Source organism: Lates calcarifer, linkage group LG13, assembly GCF_001640805.2.
Source record: "Lates calcarifer isolate ASB-BC8 linkage group LG13, TLL_Latcal_v3, whole genome shotgun sequence".
In the NCBI taxonomy this organism is placed as follows: domain Eukaryota; kingdom Metazoa; phylum Chordata; class Actinopteri; family Centropomidae; genus Lates; species Lates calcarifer.
The window spans coordinates 4,545,467-4,563,786 of record NC_066845.1 but is presented as its reverse complement, the minus strand read 5'-3'; the positions used below and the strand labels follow the sequence as shown (position 1 = coordinate 4,563,786).

Here is an 18,320-nt window from a genome sequence, read left to right as displayed (position 1 = left end):
TCATTACTGAGAAGGTTTTGTGTATCTGTCAAATATAGGAGGGTAATGGTCAAATATTAAAAGGCACTTAGTGAACACTAGGTGAGTAGGTCAGCGACACACCAAGCCCATTCGACCAAAGATATCTCTATCAGTGCACATCTGAACAAAAATTTGCTCTGAACATCAAGCCACAATATTCTACACATGGTGTTGAATATTGGGGCTTAATGCTGCTGTCCTCAGAACAGTCTGACTTCAGAAATACCAATCAATTTAATGGCCTGTGTGTTAGGTCGGATTAGCAAGGACCGACAGGTGAAGAACAGTTTGATTTGCTTGTCTGAGAACAGAAGAAGAGACATCATAATGCCTGTTAACAATATGAATTAATAATCAAACAAATTTAAATGTATAAAACATATGAAACTGTGTTTACACAGCAAGTAACAAACCAAATTGTTACTAAATATATGATTTCCTTTGTTAAAATATCAAACAAGCCAAACTTGTGCATCATTCATATTCAGGCTGTTTCAGGAAAAGGTAACATGATGGTTGGAGAATGTCCAAATCCTTTCTGTGAATGTCAGGGCTTGGTACAAGGATAGCTAGTGTTAAAAGTGTGAGTCAGACTGTTCACTGTTGCGTTATGGTCATTTGAATACATAATGAATTTTTCACAATCACTCAGTTCATTCAAGAGTTTTGGCAGTTTGTGGAATAGGCCACTCCTGTGTGGCTTGTTTTTGCAGGGTTGTCTGTTTGTGTTCCAAATCTGGTGAAGATCACAGGATCTCTGTAGGAGGAGTAATAAATAATTGTATTTTGTAATAATTCAAAGTGGTAGAAAACCAGTTCATGTCAAATAAGGCTCATACTCAAGAATTATATTACAAAATTCTTTCTGTTCATCAATATTCAAGAGTTATGAGCAAAAAAAGGGGATGGTGGGTTTATACGTGGTGAGATGGTGATGCTGTAAGGTCCAAATCTAAAAACAAATCATTTTTTTGTTGGCCTGTGTCATAACCTTATGCCAAGTTCATGTAAAACTGTGAGTTTGTTTTTAAGAAATTTCTGTTAACTAACATTTGACAGACAGAAATAACACCAACAGCAATGCTGTTTTCTGCCTGGAAGGTGAGAAACATAAGAAAACAAAAATTCAGGTACGCACAGGCAGCCACCTTGTTCCCAGTTCTTCTTTAATTCTGCGTGAACTTGACGTTTTATTCAGGGGAATAACTGGAAACAGGTCATCAGTGTATGGGTACTTTCTTAATTTTGTTATGTTCAGCTTATTGTTATCCAGTGTCTGCAAATATATGGATGTGTGTGTCCTCTCATGACACACACCTACTAACAGTGTGGCTTCTTGTCTTTGCAGCACTACTTGACATGTTTCAGCGGGACGATCGCGGTGCCATTCCTCCTCGCTGAGGCGATGTGCGTTGGTTTTGATCAGTGGGCCACCAGTCAGCTCATAGGGACCATCTTCTTCTGTGTGGGGATCACCACCCTGCTACAGACCACACTGGGCTGCAGGTACACACACACACACACACACACACACACACACACACACACACACACAACAACAAACACACACAACACAACACAAAAAACAAAACAATACTGTCTCACATGATCATAAGGAAATGCTTTCACATACTCCCAGTCATACAGCAGATTAGTGGCTATATACAAACACTGAACTTTTCCATGGGTTGTACATTTTATTCTTTCACTTCCTCTCCTCCTGTTTCTCTGGGTGTCTGCAGGTCTTTTGAATTCAGTTCCTGGAAAAAAACACAAGCGTTTTAGAAGATATTATATAGAAGTCTTAGATTTTTTCCAGCATTCTTAATCCTGTGAAAAAGAATTCAACTTCATTTACATTCTATACAGTGTTTAAAGTTTTACATTTAATTTAGAGAACCCCGCAAAGACCCTGTGTTTAATTCCCCTGCTTGCTTACACTTACTCTCTCTCATCACTCAAGTGCCACTTAAAGATGAGGGCCATTGTCAACATGAAGTTCCTCTTTCTCTGCCCTCCCCCTTCATGTCACTGTGGAGTGGGTTTAAGTGTGTCTGCATGCATTTAAGTAGATGCTCACACATCCTTTTTGTCACAGTATGTTCCCACTACTGCAAAACAGTCAGTTTTAAATTGAAATTTGTATTACAAGTACCTCACAGTTAAATTAAGTTCCTGGTTTTGCTCATGTGACTGCAGTCGTCTCATGTGGCTGAGACCTTCTCTCTTCGTAACAGTGAGAGCCAGCTTTCCTGAAGTAGATCATATTTTCTCATTTGAGACAACAGTGCAGCAGCTGAAGAAATACCAGAAACTAAAGACGTCAGGCATTTGACTGCATGCCTGAGGAGTGAGCTACATGTGCTTCAACTATTGCATCACTCCTGGGCAAGCAACTGAATCTGAAATCGATTAAACACACAGATATGTCTTTGTCAATGGACTGTTAACAAAGAGAGGGAAGTCCCAGTTTTTGGTCCTACCAGTGCGTACATGCCAGGAATACCTCATTTGACGCAGTTTCTCCTGCATTTATTAACATTATGTTGATCTAAAACACCTCATTTTCACCTTTGGTCACCCTGCTGGCTGCTAACACACATTTCCTCCTTCTCCCTCATGTCTTGTTTTTTCCCCTCTCTGTCCTCTCCCCAACTCGAGGTGCTCAGTCTTCCTCACACATCTTGATCAGTCATCTGGAATCCCTTCATCTCTGCAGTTCACCACCTTTTGTTTTGGTCTTTGCTCTTGCACACACATAACATTGACTGTACATAATATGATCCGGCTTGTTTATTTGTGTATGTGTGTTTCATAACCAGTGATTCACCCGCTCCATCGCTGAGAGTTTTATCAGTCATCCATCATTCACCAATAAAATAACAACTGACATGAGGCATTACCTGCTGCCATGGATATTATCTCATCTATTGGTTTTAATGAAAGTCAGGGTCATGTTGGCAAGAGGTGATATTTTTCTTTCATAACAGAGGAGGAGCTCAGTGAGGTAAACTCACAGTTTCCATTTTTGTAATAAACCTAATCTTTCCATCATTCTCAGTGTCTCATCATTGAATGAGGTGATTTTGCTGCCGCTGCATACCGGGGAACAGACAAACCCAGACAGACACAGTCACTCACTGTTCTTTTTGACACAAGTTCAATGGCCTTGACTGATGCCTCAGTAAAAACACTGTGCAACACTGTCCTGTCTACTTCTTTTTTTTCTTACTGAAACATTCAGTGGGCAGCCAGAAACATTTTTTATATGTGGTGGTAAAAACTCATGGAAAAGGACTAAAAGTCAGCAGGATTAATTGATTAATCATTGCTTTTTTTCCTCATGAGCATCTTCAAAGTAATATCATTTTCTGGGAAACATAAAAAAATCATTGTGAACACAGTTTGCAGTTGAGATAGTGCAATGAACTGAACAAACGGATAAAACCTGGACATCTGTTTGCAGTTTTTGTTTGTTCTTCTACATTATCTCATTCTCAGTGACCTCATCTTTGCCTTTTGACTTTGTATCTTTATAAAAAAAATCCTCATTGATTCTTTGGTCCAGTGTGTACTACCCCATTGTCTGAATAAGGAACATAATATGTTAGGAAATTCAAGACAATGGCCACATACCAACTGTCCAGTACATCACACAGATAATGGTCAGTTCTGATGGACATTATTTGTCCAAGATATTTGTTTGTTCTTTAGTATCACGGCTCTTATCGAAAGGATCTCTAAAAATAGATAATTTTAATCTGTCGAGCTTGTCAGGCCTTGACCTCCACTGCTGAACCAACACATAATTACCTTGAACTAATTTGAGCACAACCCACCTGGTAAAGTGTGAGTCCTCAGTTTTGTTGTTTAAGGCAGCTAAGCAAAGCAAGCAAATACTTCCCCCCATTTTGAGTTCAGACAGGTCAATTTTTTCCTACATTTGGACAAACGTTCAAATTTTTTATAAAAAGTGACAGCCCACGGAGGCACATAGGTCTTGCACTTACACAATACGGGTGTACTTGTGTGAGGCTGATGTTTAAAAAAAAAAAAAAAAAAGAAGAAGAAGAAGAAGAAGAGAGAAGCTGTCAAAATTGTTGCAACAGCAGCCAGCAGCCAAGATATCCTGATGTTCGTTCTGTAAAACTTTATGGCTAGTTCCAAAAACACTGCATCCTCTGGTTCCCATAATGTAACTCTGTAGCAACCTGTCATAGGCCTTTCTGATTATGTTGGAGTTTCACACTTAATTTTTTCAGAGTTGACAAAGCTCCTTCAGAGCCACAGATGTTTGATTTTTGGTAGTAGTTCTCCTGACAATGAGTAAACTGATATTACCCACCCAGTATCATAAATAATGCTGCAAAACTGCAACTGAAATATTAATTGTGATACTTTACATAGATTTTCTACAGACATTTAGTGATATAAAAGAAGCTTAGATGTCACTTAATTAACATCAACAGAGAAAGTTTCTGTTCAGTCTGGCGATGGCTCTCAAATTTAAAATATAGTCTCTCTCTCTCTCTGTCTCTGCTCAGTTCCTCCTCGCTCTCTGACACAAAGAAAGACACAGCAGAGTCTGGTGTTGGCTTCAACATAAGTGACATTCCTGTCACACCAACAGCCCACACTCTCTTACAGGCACAGTGCTAAGCTGCTGTGACACAGACAGCGCTTATCTAACAACTTTTTTCTATGGATTACTGTCTTCTGAGAAATGGCAATGAATGGGACCAGAGAGGAGGAAACCAGGGAAACTAGAGTCATCCATACCTATAGTTTCCCTGTAATAATACTGGAAACGCCTCTCTTCTTCTGTCTCTCACTCTTGATTCATTCAGTACAGACACTCCCATCTAATATAACACTGTGATGAAATCTGTGGGCTATTATGTCTTTATTCTCCGTAATCCCATCTCCAAATGCTTTCAACATCAAAGACAGGATGTCACCTAGAAGAGGTTGATGTGATCATTCCTCCTGTTCAAACTTGCCATGAAATGATTTCTGCTTCATGCAATTTCAGTGTAAGTGTTGGGGCACAAAATCCACAATATGAGCAAAGACTTAAATTAGATGAACTTAAATTAATTTAAAAAATCTTTTTAGTCTAAAAAGGGTTTAACTTTGACAAATGTACTTTTAATTAAATTTAATTTGGATGGCTGGAGTATGGATCAAAAGGGTTGGATCAGTTATACTTGGAAGTGTATTAGGAAGGGATTGTTTAATGGTCAGTGTGAGTAGGAGGAACAGCAACAGAAAACACCTGACAACTGTTGTTTTGCCTGTTGGACAACAATAGAGACCACAAACTTTTTTTTTTTTTTTCATTTATTTTGTGAATGTGTATTAGCAGGGAATTTAAATCTGATCACTAGTCGTCATTCTGGATGTGAGTGGCAGTGTGTCTCAGTTGTATCCAGACACAGTCCAAACACTTGTGCACAGCAGTAAAGAGAAGGAGAGATGGGAGTGGGGGGGTGAATGATGAGTCATGGTGCCAAGTGAGGTCGATGAGAAAAAGCACAAATGTGTTTTCCAGGAAAGGTGCAGAGTATGTGCTCACGTATGTGTGTTCGCTCCAATTGCCCAGTTTGTTTTCGCAGCTGCCACCTGCAGACATGTAACTTGTTCAGTAAATGTGAATTTGAAATGATTCAATGTGGACTTAGGCTGCTTGTCTTTGAAAATGAGACTTCACTTATAAAAGAAAAGTAGACTGATAATCAAAAAAAAGCTTTTAATATGTGATGGAACAGAGGAATTACTGATTAATATTCCCTGCCTAGATATATAAGTACAAGGAATCAAACTACTTGTCGTGAAGTATGGAGGCTAAAATATATATATATATATATATATATATATATATATATATGTGTGTGTGTGTGTGTGTGTGTGTAAATTCTAGTCAGGTCTTTGTTTCATCAGGGTTTTTGACCAGAAAATAAAAACATATTTTAAATTTAAAGTCAGTGCACAAGTGAAACTTTTTGATGAAACAGACAGGTGTAGATACTAGATTATAGTGTTTTGTTATGAATGCTCACTTCCTCTTTCTTAATAAATGTAAATGTACTTCATCCCTTTTCCAGCTCGTTCACACCTTTTTATTTTCGTTCCTTTCCATTCTCACCAATGTGACGTCATTACAGTTGATTTATTCAGTTTGGTCTCTGATCAGATCTCATGATCTTCCTGTCACTGCTGCTTCTTACAGTTACAATTTATAAAGGTCAGTCATGCTGTCGAGTGTGGTTCACTACCGTCTTAATCGCCCATAAAGTAGCCATTACATAAAACATGACATGTTTATGAGTTCACTAAGTGCGTGAGTGGTGCTGGGTGATTTCAATGGGGGAAAAAAGAAGAAAATGGGGAGGGAGGGAAATCAGTGCCAGCAGTAACTGGTCTTTACTACCCCATCCTGTGTTTAACTGACCTCTGGTCACTAAAGAACAGGATGATTCTCACGCCAAACACTAGTGAATGATATTAAAATAAATGGGAATAATTACTTGTAAGAAAATAATGACGACAATTGTGTTGGCACTCTGTGGTTCTCCACAGTAGATCAGATTCCCTCTGTTGTACATCTGATTTATTATTCAGGCTTGTTAACGCCATTTCTAAATGATGCTTTTGTTGTGTTCAGGTTGCCTTTGTTCCAGGCCAGTGCGTTCGCCTTCCTCGCACCAGCCAGAGCCATCCTGTCACTGGACAAATGGAAATGTAATAATACAGGTAACTTCTTCTGTCAGTTCAATTCAATATATATTTATTACATATCTACAGTGTATTGTATGCATGTGTGTGTATCTTAAGGTCATTCACTGTCCCTCAGGGGACTTCGAGATGTCATTTAATTAAAGTGGTTTCTTATTTCACTGAATGATTTGCATTTTAGGAGGAAGTTAGTTTTTTCCCCCATCTACTGTTTTTTTTTTCTGTCTTCCTCCTTCAGTTGCCAGCTTGTGGTTTCATTCAGACTTCTTCTGTCTCTCACTCCTGTCCCATTCATTACAGACCCTCCCCTCTGATATATCACTTTGATGAAAACTATGGGTTATTATATCTTTAGTTTACTTGAACCCCAACTCCAACAAACGCGGCTGGCATCAAAGACAACAGAGAATTAAACGACCCCAAATGAGATTAGTATGTTTATATCTGTGTGCTCCAAATTAACGACAACAATTTTTTTTTCCCACAACCAGAGGTTCCAGTGTTGAACAGCACAGAGCTCCTCCACACAGAGCACATCTGGCATCCCAGGATACGAGAGGTGAGGCAGTGAAAGACAAATGAAACTCAAACCTGAGAGGTGGATAAGGAGAGGGCAGGGAGACAGCAAAACTATAAACATGTGTTGATTAACAAACATTGCTCCAAAACACATGCTTGTGGAAAGGCAGTCTGTTTGCGATGATGAATGAAAGAAGCTGAATTCAAAGTAAATATTAGCACTAGATGTTATACAACTTGGAATAACTCCTTACACAACGTTTTACACAACTGTAGTTGAATAAGATATTTTTTTAGGCTAATATATAAACCGTTGCACATTTAGAGGATTTTTTTTTTTTTTTTTTTTCAATCATATAAATAGAAACATCACTGTCTGTATATGGCTACAGGGGTTTGGTTTTGTGCGACAAGAACTGTTAATTCATGTTAACCTTTTGGGCTTGCGTAAGCCAGTTGAGTAATTGTTTTTCTGTGCGTGACGTCTGAACAAGACTGAACTCAATCAAACTGAATCAAATTGTTGAATGGAACATCGGTGGGCCGCAGGCAGGAGGAACATGCAGGTGATAGCAGAGAACAGGAAGCCGGACAAACACAGGACAAATAGGATTATCACACAGATGTATCAAATGAAAACTGGATCACTGTTGATTCTGTAACCCCATCTTATTCCTTATCTTTATTTTTGTGTTGTAAATTTGATTTCTCTTATTATTTACCTTAAGATGAGTCAAATGTACAGGATTTCCTCTAGGAAAACAGCTTTCTGAGGTGTTTAGTGATGATTAATCACTGCAAGCAAACGCATGATGCGATGGACCAGCGCTGACACATTCTGTCTCATGATCAGTGCAGTAATAGAGATAGTTGCCAACAAACACCTCATTCATAAAGAGACATTGCTGTGTGATTTAGTGCCACTGCTCTTTTTGCCTGAAGCTTATTAAGCCTGGTTTATTTCATAAAAATGTAAGAATGTTTCTCTGATGTTAGCAGAGGAACTTTATTTCACATGAAGTGGGGCATCTCCTTTACAAGACAACCAGATGTAATGTTGCACAATGGAGGCATTAATCTCAACAGTGTTTAATCAAACTTGCAGTTCATCTTGTGTCTCCTCTAATCTATCAGATCCAGGGGGCTATCATCGTGTCCTCTCTAGTTGAAGTGTGTATCGGAGCGCTGGGTCTTCCTGGGATTCTGCTCAAGTACATCGGACCTCTGACCATCACCCCCACCGTAGCCCTCATCGGCCTGTCTGGCTTCCAGGCTGCGGGGGAGAGGGCTGGAAAACACTGGGGTATTGCTATGCTGTGAGTAAAGTCAGACTCTACTGCAAAGGAATGTACATTCAGGTGTCAACAAAAGTGCCTAAAATCCACGTGTCTGTCATCCCTGTCTGTGTTGGTTATATTCTGATGATCTTGATTCACATGGATCTCTGTCTAAGTGTTGTGGTGCAACTTCGCCTTTAGCTGTATTTTTAGGGAAAGTACTGAGGATAAATTTAGCGTACAGATGAGCCACTGCAGAAGTGGTATGACAGGTTTCTACAAACATTTTGATACTCTTGTTTTACTTGTGTTTTTACTGCCATGAAAACTTGGCACCATTGGCAACCATTGAAGCTGACTGAATCCAAACTGTCCCACCATTGTTCTCTGTTCTTTTGGGAGTAGTATTGCCTTAGGCTTTTGTACAAAGACAAGCGTTTACACAGCAGCTTGGAGCTCATTCACCTGAATGATTTACAGCAACTGCAACTGCAAAATAGACACTCCATATCTCCTCCTTTTAGAGATAATATCTTCACAGACCATGAATCAGCAGGTAGTTTGGGAAAGTCTAGGACAGAAAAGAAGAACTTGTTTTACTTAAAGAAAGAACATACTGGATCATGTAGACCGTAAAGAAACCGATTGACTGACACATGAGTGAAGATCCACTTCAAAGCTGTGACATGCAGGTGGTGGAACATCAGTTCCTGCTGTGTCACGGCTGTTTGCACTGTAGCCAGAGGGCCTGTTTTCTCACTCCACAGGGACAGAGGATATGTGCCTGTAATTGCCACTGATTCACTCTTTCTCAGGCAGTTAGGATAATTGATTGGCTCTGAGGCCTCTGGAGGGGCCTAGTCAAACGTAAACGAGGAGAAAAAGGTACATGTTCGTGCAGGATTAGCTCACTCATGGGAGGATGTACAACACAGAAACAATAAGACACTGCTCTCTGACTGTGATCCACCAAACTCAGGAGGATTGTTTCTGTCTGCAGGACTATCTTCTTGGTGCTGCTCTTCTCTCAGTATGCCAGAAACGTTCACTTCCCTCTCCCTATCTACAAAGCCAAGAAAGGCTGGACTTCCTATAGGCTTCAAGTCTTCAAAATGTTTCCTGTAAGTACACAACTTAAAACATAAAACTACACTACTACGGTTTGCCTTTTGTCCAAATTGTGTCTGGGCTTCACTTCTTGATTAATTTTTCTCAGTAAATATTCTGTACTCTTTTAATGAATTGACCTTGGTGTCTTCACAACTTTGCCCCCTGCCTCCACCACAAACTGTGTTCCCGTCTAAGTCACAAATTATTCAACAGAGCTAATCTCATTCCTCCATGGGAGGTTAAGAGGTTTTCCCTTTGCGTGCCTCTGTGCAGGGTGTAAATCTGTCTTTTCCTGCCCTCTGCTGGTGATATATAAGATAATAAAAACTACCTTAAGTTCACATCAAAGTTACCAACCAATAATAATAATAATCTTGAATAATTTTTAGGAAAAAAATCAAAAATGTTTTTAGTTAACAAGTAACATGAGCTTGCAAGGTTAAAACCTGTGAAATGTGTTCATTTTTACATCTGATAAGCGTTTCTTTCCTTTCTCTTGCACTCAGATCATCATGGCCATCCTGGTGTCTTGGCTGTTGTGCTTCATCTTCACTGTGACTGACGTCTTCCCACCGGAGAAGGACAAGTACGGTTTCTACGCCCGCACAGACGCACGTCAAGGAATTCTCACAGCTGCGCCGTGGTTTAAGATCCCATATCCCTGTAAGTGTGTTTATGAAGATGAGGAGGAAGAAGGGGGTGTTGGAAAGGATTGTTGGATCTCATGTCTGATCTCTCTTGTTTAGTAACATACAGTATAATGTGTAAATAGTTAGGGGAGAGGCAGAAAATATCAGTAAAAATCAAAGTCCCCAAAACAAATATAAAAGTATAATATTGATATAAAAACTAAACATATCAGGGAAATGATTATGTGTTTAAATTTAGCTGTTTCTCTCTGTGCTTTCCCCTCTACAGTTCCAGTGGGGCGTTCCTACTGTAACAGCTGCAGGTGTGATCGGTATGATGAGCGCTGTGGTGGCCAGCATCATCGAGTCGATTGGAGATTACTACGCCTGCGCTCGTCTCTCCTGCGCTCCTCCACCTCCCATCCATGCCATCAATAGGTGACTCCTCAGTTTCTCCTTAATTCACTCTTCCTCATTCTCCCCAGTGTTCCAGTTGTTTATGAATCATAGCACGGGCAATTAACTGTCTGTCAGACGCTGTAATGAGGCTGTTTTTTCCCCTCTGTCTCTGTAGGGGGATATTTGTGGAGGGTATTTCCTGTGTGTTGGATGGACTTTTCGGGACAGGAAATGGCTCTACCTCCTCCAGTCCAAATATAGGTGTCCTGGGAATCACAAAGGTGAACACACACCTCTACTCACTTTGTTTTTTCTTTATCCTTCTCCTTTATGTATCTGCTTCCTGTTTTCCATCCTTTTTTTAAAAAAAAATCATTTAATTAATGAATTTTTTAACTAAACTTGAGCTGAAACAATAACCTGCTTCATTGATTGGTCAAGTGACAGGAAATAAATCGACAACTACTTTGATAATCTGTCAACTGTGTGAGTCACTTCTCAAGCAAAAATGCTAAACTTTCATTGGTAAAAACATCTGAAATGTGAGGATATTCCTCTTTCCACCTTTTATATCACTTCAAATTGAACATTTTGGGTTTGAGGCTGTTTGTTGGACAAATTGAGCAAAGCGTAGCGTGCTTTGGGAAATTTTTCACAATTTTCTGATGTTTCTAGACAAAATAATGAGCAGATTAACCAAAAATGATAATAATCGTCAGTTGCAGCCCTACATTAAACTAATAACCCGTCATGCTGAGTGTGTGTCACTCCATAAAGGTTGAGGTATAAATAAACTGAGACTCACCCACCACTTTCTGGCATGGGCGGAAACATCCATTACAGTGGTTAATGATAGGTCTTGTTCACTCAGCTTCCAAGTTAGACGACTGGATATTAAGCACTGTTTAACTGTAAACATGTAAGATCCCCAAAACAGTAATCATGTGCTATAAAACAGACAGTTTGATCATTTCAACCCAGATGTGCAGATGCAGCATGAGTAGGTCAAGGTTGTAGTAGGGTTTGAGCTTCACCTTATCAAACTCTTACAAATTCACCCTGGCTGGTTTTCTGTAATGCTCCTCCAGGTGGGCAGCAGGCGTGTGATTCAGTACGGAGCCGCCATGATGCTGCTGCTTGGGCTTGTGGGTAAATTCAGCGCCCTCTTCGCCTCTCTGCCAGACCCTGTCCTGGGAGCTCTGTTTTGCACCTTGTTCGGTATGATCACAGCAGTGGGACTGTCCAACCTGCAGTTTGTCGACCTCAACTCCTCCAGGAACCTCTTTGTCCTGGGCTTCTCCATCTTCTTTGGCCTGATGCTGCCGAGCTACCTCAAACAGAACCCGCTGGTCACAGGTGAGTGAAGGGGGGAGGGGGTCTCTGTGTACAAATTAGGGCTGAAGGTTCATTGTCACATTTACCTCAGTAATAATTAATTAAGATTTTCCATCCTTGCAGTGGATCTCTCATAAATTATTGGTAGTGAGTAGTTTTATTTAACATATTCAGGCATTAAGAGCTAGTTTATGGATTTAAAACCAAAGTAAATTTCGGTTCTGTTTCACATCTCGTTTGACTTTTCAACTATCAAGGAAGTAACACGTATTAGATGTGAATAACACATTTACTGCTTCCATTATCTCTCTCCATCTGCAGGATGTTGCAAGATGTGTAGCATCATTATAAATGCTTGTGTAATATGTTGCCTCTGATCAAGAGTTCAATTTTTGTTTACTTCTTGGCCACAAACTTCTGTATGAATATAGATGTGTTTCAGGTGGTGGAAATTGCTCAGGTTTACTCTGGAGGCTGCAGCTTCTTTTCTGACAGTATTTACATTTAGCTGTTTTGTTTTGTTCTGTATCCTGTTTATTGAAGACAGTGTGCACACACATTTTTTTTTTCTCTAGCACCTTTGTTGTCTACACCCACCTCCAGCTGTAGTTCTTCAGTGTCAGTGTTTCAAGCAGTTAATAAGCTCCTGTCTCTTTATTTCTTATCTTTCTCAGGCATAATTGAGGTTGACCAAGTTCTGAATGTGCTCCTCACCACTGCCATGTTTGTCGGAGGCTCCGTCGCCTTCATTTTGGACAATACTATCCCTGGTAAGGTGTTTAATCCGCTGTTTTCATTCAGTAGAAAAAACACTTTAAAAATGAATTTAAATTGTGCTGTAAAGTTTTATGGCTGTATGATCTTGATCAGTTAATTGATATAATTGTTGTTTTTTTTAAAGAGCAGAATCATAATAACATGGCTGTGACTGCCAAGCAGGTACAGATATACTTATAAAGACAGAACATGCAGGAGCAGTTATATCATCTCAAGATCCCTCTGGGAGAGTTGGAAGATATGGCTGGGAGAAGGAGCTTAACCTGCTGCTGTAACCTGGACTGGGATAAGCGACAGAAGACTGATGGGCAGACACATGGATAAATTATACTTTAGGATGGATTTTTAAGCATCTTTGACTTTCTTTGTCTTTGACAAAGATCAAAAGATTGTAGCGACAAAGGAGGCTCATATTGTTCGTATTGTGGATTTTTAGAACCTCATAATTAAAATCTCCTCCCTTTGTTCCTGTCAGGTTCCCCTGAAGAGCGAGGCATCAGGAAGCTGAAGCGTGGCTCTGGTCTCAGCGCAGCAGAACTGGAGGGGATGAGATCTTACGACCTGCCGTTTGGAATGGACTTCATCCGCAGATACCCCATCTTCAAGTATATCCCCATCAGCCCGGCCTTCACAGGCTACCAGTGGGGGAAGCTGCAGGACGCCTGCAGGAGCAGGATGGGACACGGGGATGTGGTGAAGGGTGGAGTAATGGGAGGGGATGGAGGCACAGCGCTGGGAGAGAGTCGGGTATAGCCAACGGGGCTCGTGTGGCTGAATTTGGGGAGCATGGGATGGTACACTAAGATAAAAGGATAGGAGGGTGGAGGACAGAAGCGGTGCAGGATTTGGGATTGTGTGGCAGAAAATGTGATGCACCAACCTACCCCCCGTCAGTATGTGTTTTCTTTAGCTTGTGTCAGTCTTTTCCCACTTCCCACTATGCTATTTTAAGCATGCTTATAGCAAGTCACAGCATGCTATGAAAGATGTCACCACACAGAGGTTAGTTGGTGTGTGTGTGTGTGTGTGTGTGTGTGTGTGCATGTGTGTATGGCATGCAGCAGGAGATGACGGCACTTTAATCCAGAAGGAGGCAGACGGATGTCAAACAATCAGAGCTGAATGTTTGATGATTCACTGACTTGATTCACTGCTAACTTCTACTGCCAGTGTCATTTTACAAAACGCACTCCACTGAGAGCACAGTAGATTTGATTGATTTGATGTCAATTGAGGATTATGCAAAATTTCTGTAACGAATCATTTGCCTCTAGACTCATTTATGCAATTGCATCAGAGATACACACATGCTCTCTCTCTCTCTCACACACACCACACACACACACACACACACACACACACCAATAGCCTCACCAAAACTAGCTAGAGTGCAGCGATGCACGTTAGAGTCGCGCAGACTGATGGACGTGGTTTGTCAGGTGCCCTTCGCCATGCAAAGTGATTGTAAAATTTATTTTTGCACTATCTGAGTTCAAATCTAGAATGTCACTCCACAGCTCGCTCCCTCCTCTCCCACCTCTTTTCTTCATTAAAAACTCCTCAGAGATCCATTCACAACACGTCATACCCGCTCATCTCATGCCGAGCAGTTTCACATCCCTCACTTTTAATTTAGTTTTTTCTGTGTAGTAGAGTGCTGATATTCACAAGATCTCCCCTATGGTTGGGCAAAATTTCACTAACCCCACCAGTTTACATACTGTTTACTGTCAGTATTATGCATCATTATTTACTAACAAGACCAAAACTCTAGTTTACCTGAACACAACTGCATCTCATTTAAATGGGACTTGACTTTTACTTCATAATGGAACAAAATTAATATTCAAGTTTTTTTAGTGTTCATTCAATAATAACCTTAATGTGCTTATCTTGTGTCTCCTCGATTGCACTTAGGCACTTACACGATGAAACAAGCTTTGAATAATGCCTGTGCTGCCGTAATGACAGCAGCTATGTTAATGGCACACAGTAACACAGACGTGTGGCCTTGTCAGACTTTGAAACGTTGTGTACATAAATACTGGGCTTAAAAAACTGAAAATGACTACAGAGAGAGAGTTTTTAAGGGGTCACTTGTGCTCTGTTTTTAGTAGCAATGTGTGTTAATGTAGGATTTACAAATAATTCACCAACCCCGTCGAATCCACCAAATTCGACTCTGTGCATTTGTGTGTTGTTTGCAACACTGACTGTTGCTGATGCCATTAACAATTTCCTCGTTTCATAGTGTTGATGACTTTCCCATACATTCCTCCTTCCTCCTGTCCTTTGTCACCCTCACCCCTTCCCACTCTCATCTCACTTTAACTAGTTAACTGCTGATGTTTGTTACTGTTCATGTCTGTTGTCGTTCAGCACATTTTGGTTTCAGAGCATCAGCAGCCCTGTACCTTACTGACCCAGGTGTGAAGAGCGAGTCTCTAATCTGACCACACTGTGTGCCTCTGCTACTTTAATAGGGAAAAAACAGCAGTTTAACCAAGAATTTGCAACATTATAATTTTGGCAAATGTAGAAATAAAAATTAGCACAAGGAGAGAAATGATGAATTAATAATAATGATGATAAAAACCAACTTCTAAATATTTAGCCCAGCTGAGATTTTTACTAAACCAAAATATAAAAGTTCCTTATTTTCTATTTCCTCTTATTGTTCTGTAACAATATACCAAAACATTTTTTCAGCATTGGCAGTCACTGTTGAGAAACTTTTTAAAAATTAGTTTGAAATCTCATCCCAAAATGTTCACACCTTTTATCTCTTATGTTAAATCTATTTATTTATTTATGAGAAGAAAGATGTTGTTGATGTTTAATGATTGCTTGAAGCAGGTTTATTTGTCTCTGCACATTGTTGAAAGTATATTTATTATTTGACCTGTTCATGCCCTGTAAAGATCGGCGTGACGACCGCTACTCCCGCCCTCAGTCTCAGCTACAGTTGGTGCTTTTAGAAAAACTCACACGGGGACAGCAGCTTTTGATAAAGTTAGTTTCTAACCTAAGAATTAAGCTTTCTCTGTTTCATTCCATTTATATCATGTTGTTTGATATAAAGAGAGAGAAAAAAAACAAGTTTAAATGTTGAACTGGATAGTTTAGTCAAATTTTTCAGAGTCAGGGCCTTTTTACTACACGTACTGTTTGCACATGTAAAGGTGCCAAGAAGATCAGGGTCAGAGTGAGTAATATTCACTGACCTGAAACCCTAAGACATCACTAGTGTACGTAGCCAGATTTATAGTCAAATATAATCATTTATTTTTGTTTGATGATTTGATGACGGAACAGCTTTGTGCTGAATGTTTCTGGGCCTTAGTCTCTGATAGCACAGCTAGCTATAGCCCCAGTTACGACCTCATCTCTCTGTACATTAACTCTCGGTCAGATAGCATTCCCAGTGCTATTTTTACCTGTCACCCAGCAGTGGGTTGAATCTTCAAAGGTATTTTTTCTGATCTTACAAATGTCTGCTGTCTGCCTTGAATGATAAAATGGACAAAACCAATGTTAAAGTCCAATATTTCCACAGTCGCACTGTACTCTACTCCTCTACATTTCTGGATGTAAGAGGAACAGGAATAGGAATTTCATCCAGCTGTATTCCTGTAAATGTTTTCATCATTTACTTACTTGATGTCACCATAAATGTGGCCCCACAGTGTTTACACAGAGGCACAAATTTTGGTCTTTGTCATGTTGTTGAATCTGACTGGTCGTCACAGTTTGTGGTACATCAGCTGTTCGAGATTTGTGACCCTGTCTAAATGCTATGAGGGCACCATTTTCTGCTACACCTATCAGAATGCAATAAAGTAAGGTTAGTGTTTGCAGTGCTAATATACAGCAGCTGAAAGCACTAATCCGGTCACAGACTCTGATGGGAATTTTGTGTAACGTTGGTATCACCAAATATTTTATCATTCTGGGCAGATGGTTGATGTCATGACCAAATCGCAGAGAAAAAAAATCACAGATTGATGACGTCTTAAAAGAGGCTAGGCTAGCTAGCGGCCACTGACGTGTGCAGAAACTGAAAAATCTAAAACCTCACCATCCTCATCTAAATGTTGGCTGTGCTCAGGACTGGCAGCTGGATAGCTGTAAAACAAGAAGTAATGTAATGAGGTGGTTGGTCAAATTAAACAGTGTGTACATTTGCACACCAACTGATGTTCTTTGGCTCCTTTGCCCACGCTGCGTGACCTTGCTCTGTGAAGCAGGGATGATCGAGTCAGAGAGGTCAGAGAGCAGTCGCCGCCTCCTCCTGCAGTCGGAGGATGGTTTGACAGTTTTTGTCTCCTATGTAGTGAATTCTCTTGTACATGGCATGTAACACATAATAATCACATGGACACCGTGTTTTCTGTGTCATATCATGTTCATGCAACCAGCACTTAGTTCCCCCATCACATCCTCTCTCCTCTCTCCACACACTCATACTGTTTAACTCCCCCAGTCCTGCAGTGAAAATACATTGGTGTCCTCTCATGTTTAGTGTACCTGGTGTTCTCCCCGGGAGTTCTTACTGTTGTTTCTGGATGCAGGAGAAGACACCGGCTGGCCACCTTGTTAAGAGCCTGTTGGTCATTTTGGCAGCTGTGTGGACCTGACTTATCACTTTACAGCAAGATGAACATGGGATGATTTTGTGCCTAAATACAACTTCTTCTTGATGTTAACTTTTACCCTCCACTTTTTATCCTCAGTTCGGTCTTATTTTAGGATGCTTTTTCGCATAGTTGTTACAGAAATGGCCCAGTTACACTAAAAACACCTTCTATTTCACATCCCTAGACGCTACTCTTGGTTTTCTGGCTTGAATTACAACAGATGGATCTTAAGAAGGTGGCCATGAGGTGTGTAACACAAAGACATCAATCCCTTTCAGTTATTTTGAAGGGGGTGCTACCTGAAGAATATACTATTGTGTATCAAGTGTTTTATCTTTTTCAATGTTTTTGTTCTTTTATACATCATTTTTATGTTTTTGCAGGCAAATATTTGTAAGAAACAAATCATAACTTTTAATCTTAAATCATGCTGGAAAGCGCACCATTTTGTTGTACTTATTTAAAAAGTAAATACATTTTGATCCTATTTTGAATCTGTGGTTTGGTGGAATCCTTTGTTTGTTTGTTAGGACCTTTTCATATTGTATTTTTTTACTCTAACATTGCTTTCTGTCTATGTTAACACATTACCAGTATAAATTAAAGATGGAGCTGAGAAACTTTAAATAGATGTAAAAACAAAACAAAAAAATAAATGTATATTTAATGGAGTAAAGTTTGCTAAACCTTCTGGAAGAGAAATTGTGTAAACTAATTGTAGCAACAAGATGTTTTATTCTTTGTTCCTAAAACTATTTAATAAGATGTTACAGAATGAATAAGGTCTTTTGTCTTTATTGGTCGACAACCCTGATCATGGCGGTTCTGTTTTTTCCGAGGCACAACAACCGTGGCCAGAGGAATTATGTTTTGGGGTTTTC

At 39.9% G+C, this 18,320-nt stretch overlaps 1 protein-coding gene across 1 annotated transcript in view; it reads left to right on the top strand.

The window, feature by feature from the left end:
• The window catches only part of slc23a2 (solute carrier family 23 member 2), a 38,809-nt gene extending 20,588 nt beyond the window's left edge, over window positions 1–18,221 (top strand). Inside the window, exons 6-16 of the mRNA XM_051075102.1 lie at window positions 1,370–1,527; window positions 6,686–6,774; window positions 7,248–7,315; window positions 8,410–8,591; window positions 9,553–9,673; window positions 10,169–10,325; window positions 10,582–10,729; window positions 10,866–10,971; window positions 11,779–12,046; window positions 12,700–12,795; window positions 13,278–18,221. Coding sequence (XP_050931059.1) covers window positions 1,370–1,527; window positions 6,686–6,774; window positions 7,248–7,315; window positions 8,410–8,591; window positions 9,553–9,673; window positions 10,169–10,325; window positions 10,582–10,729; window positions 10,866–10,971; window positions 11,779–12,046; window positions 12,700–12,795; window positions 13,278–13,555 — 1,671 coding nt within the window. The 3' untranslated portion in view covers window positions 13,556–18,221. The remainder of the gene's footprint in view (window positions 1–1,369; window positions 1,528–6,685; window positions 6,775–7,247; window positions 7,316–8,409; window positions 8,592–9,552; window positions 9,674–10,168; window positions 10,326–10,581; window positions 10,730–10,865; window positions 10,972–11,778; window positions 12,047–12,699; window positions 12,796–13,277) is intronic.
• Window positions 18,222–18,320: the final 99 nt, after the last annotated feature.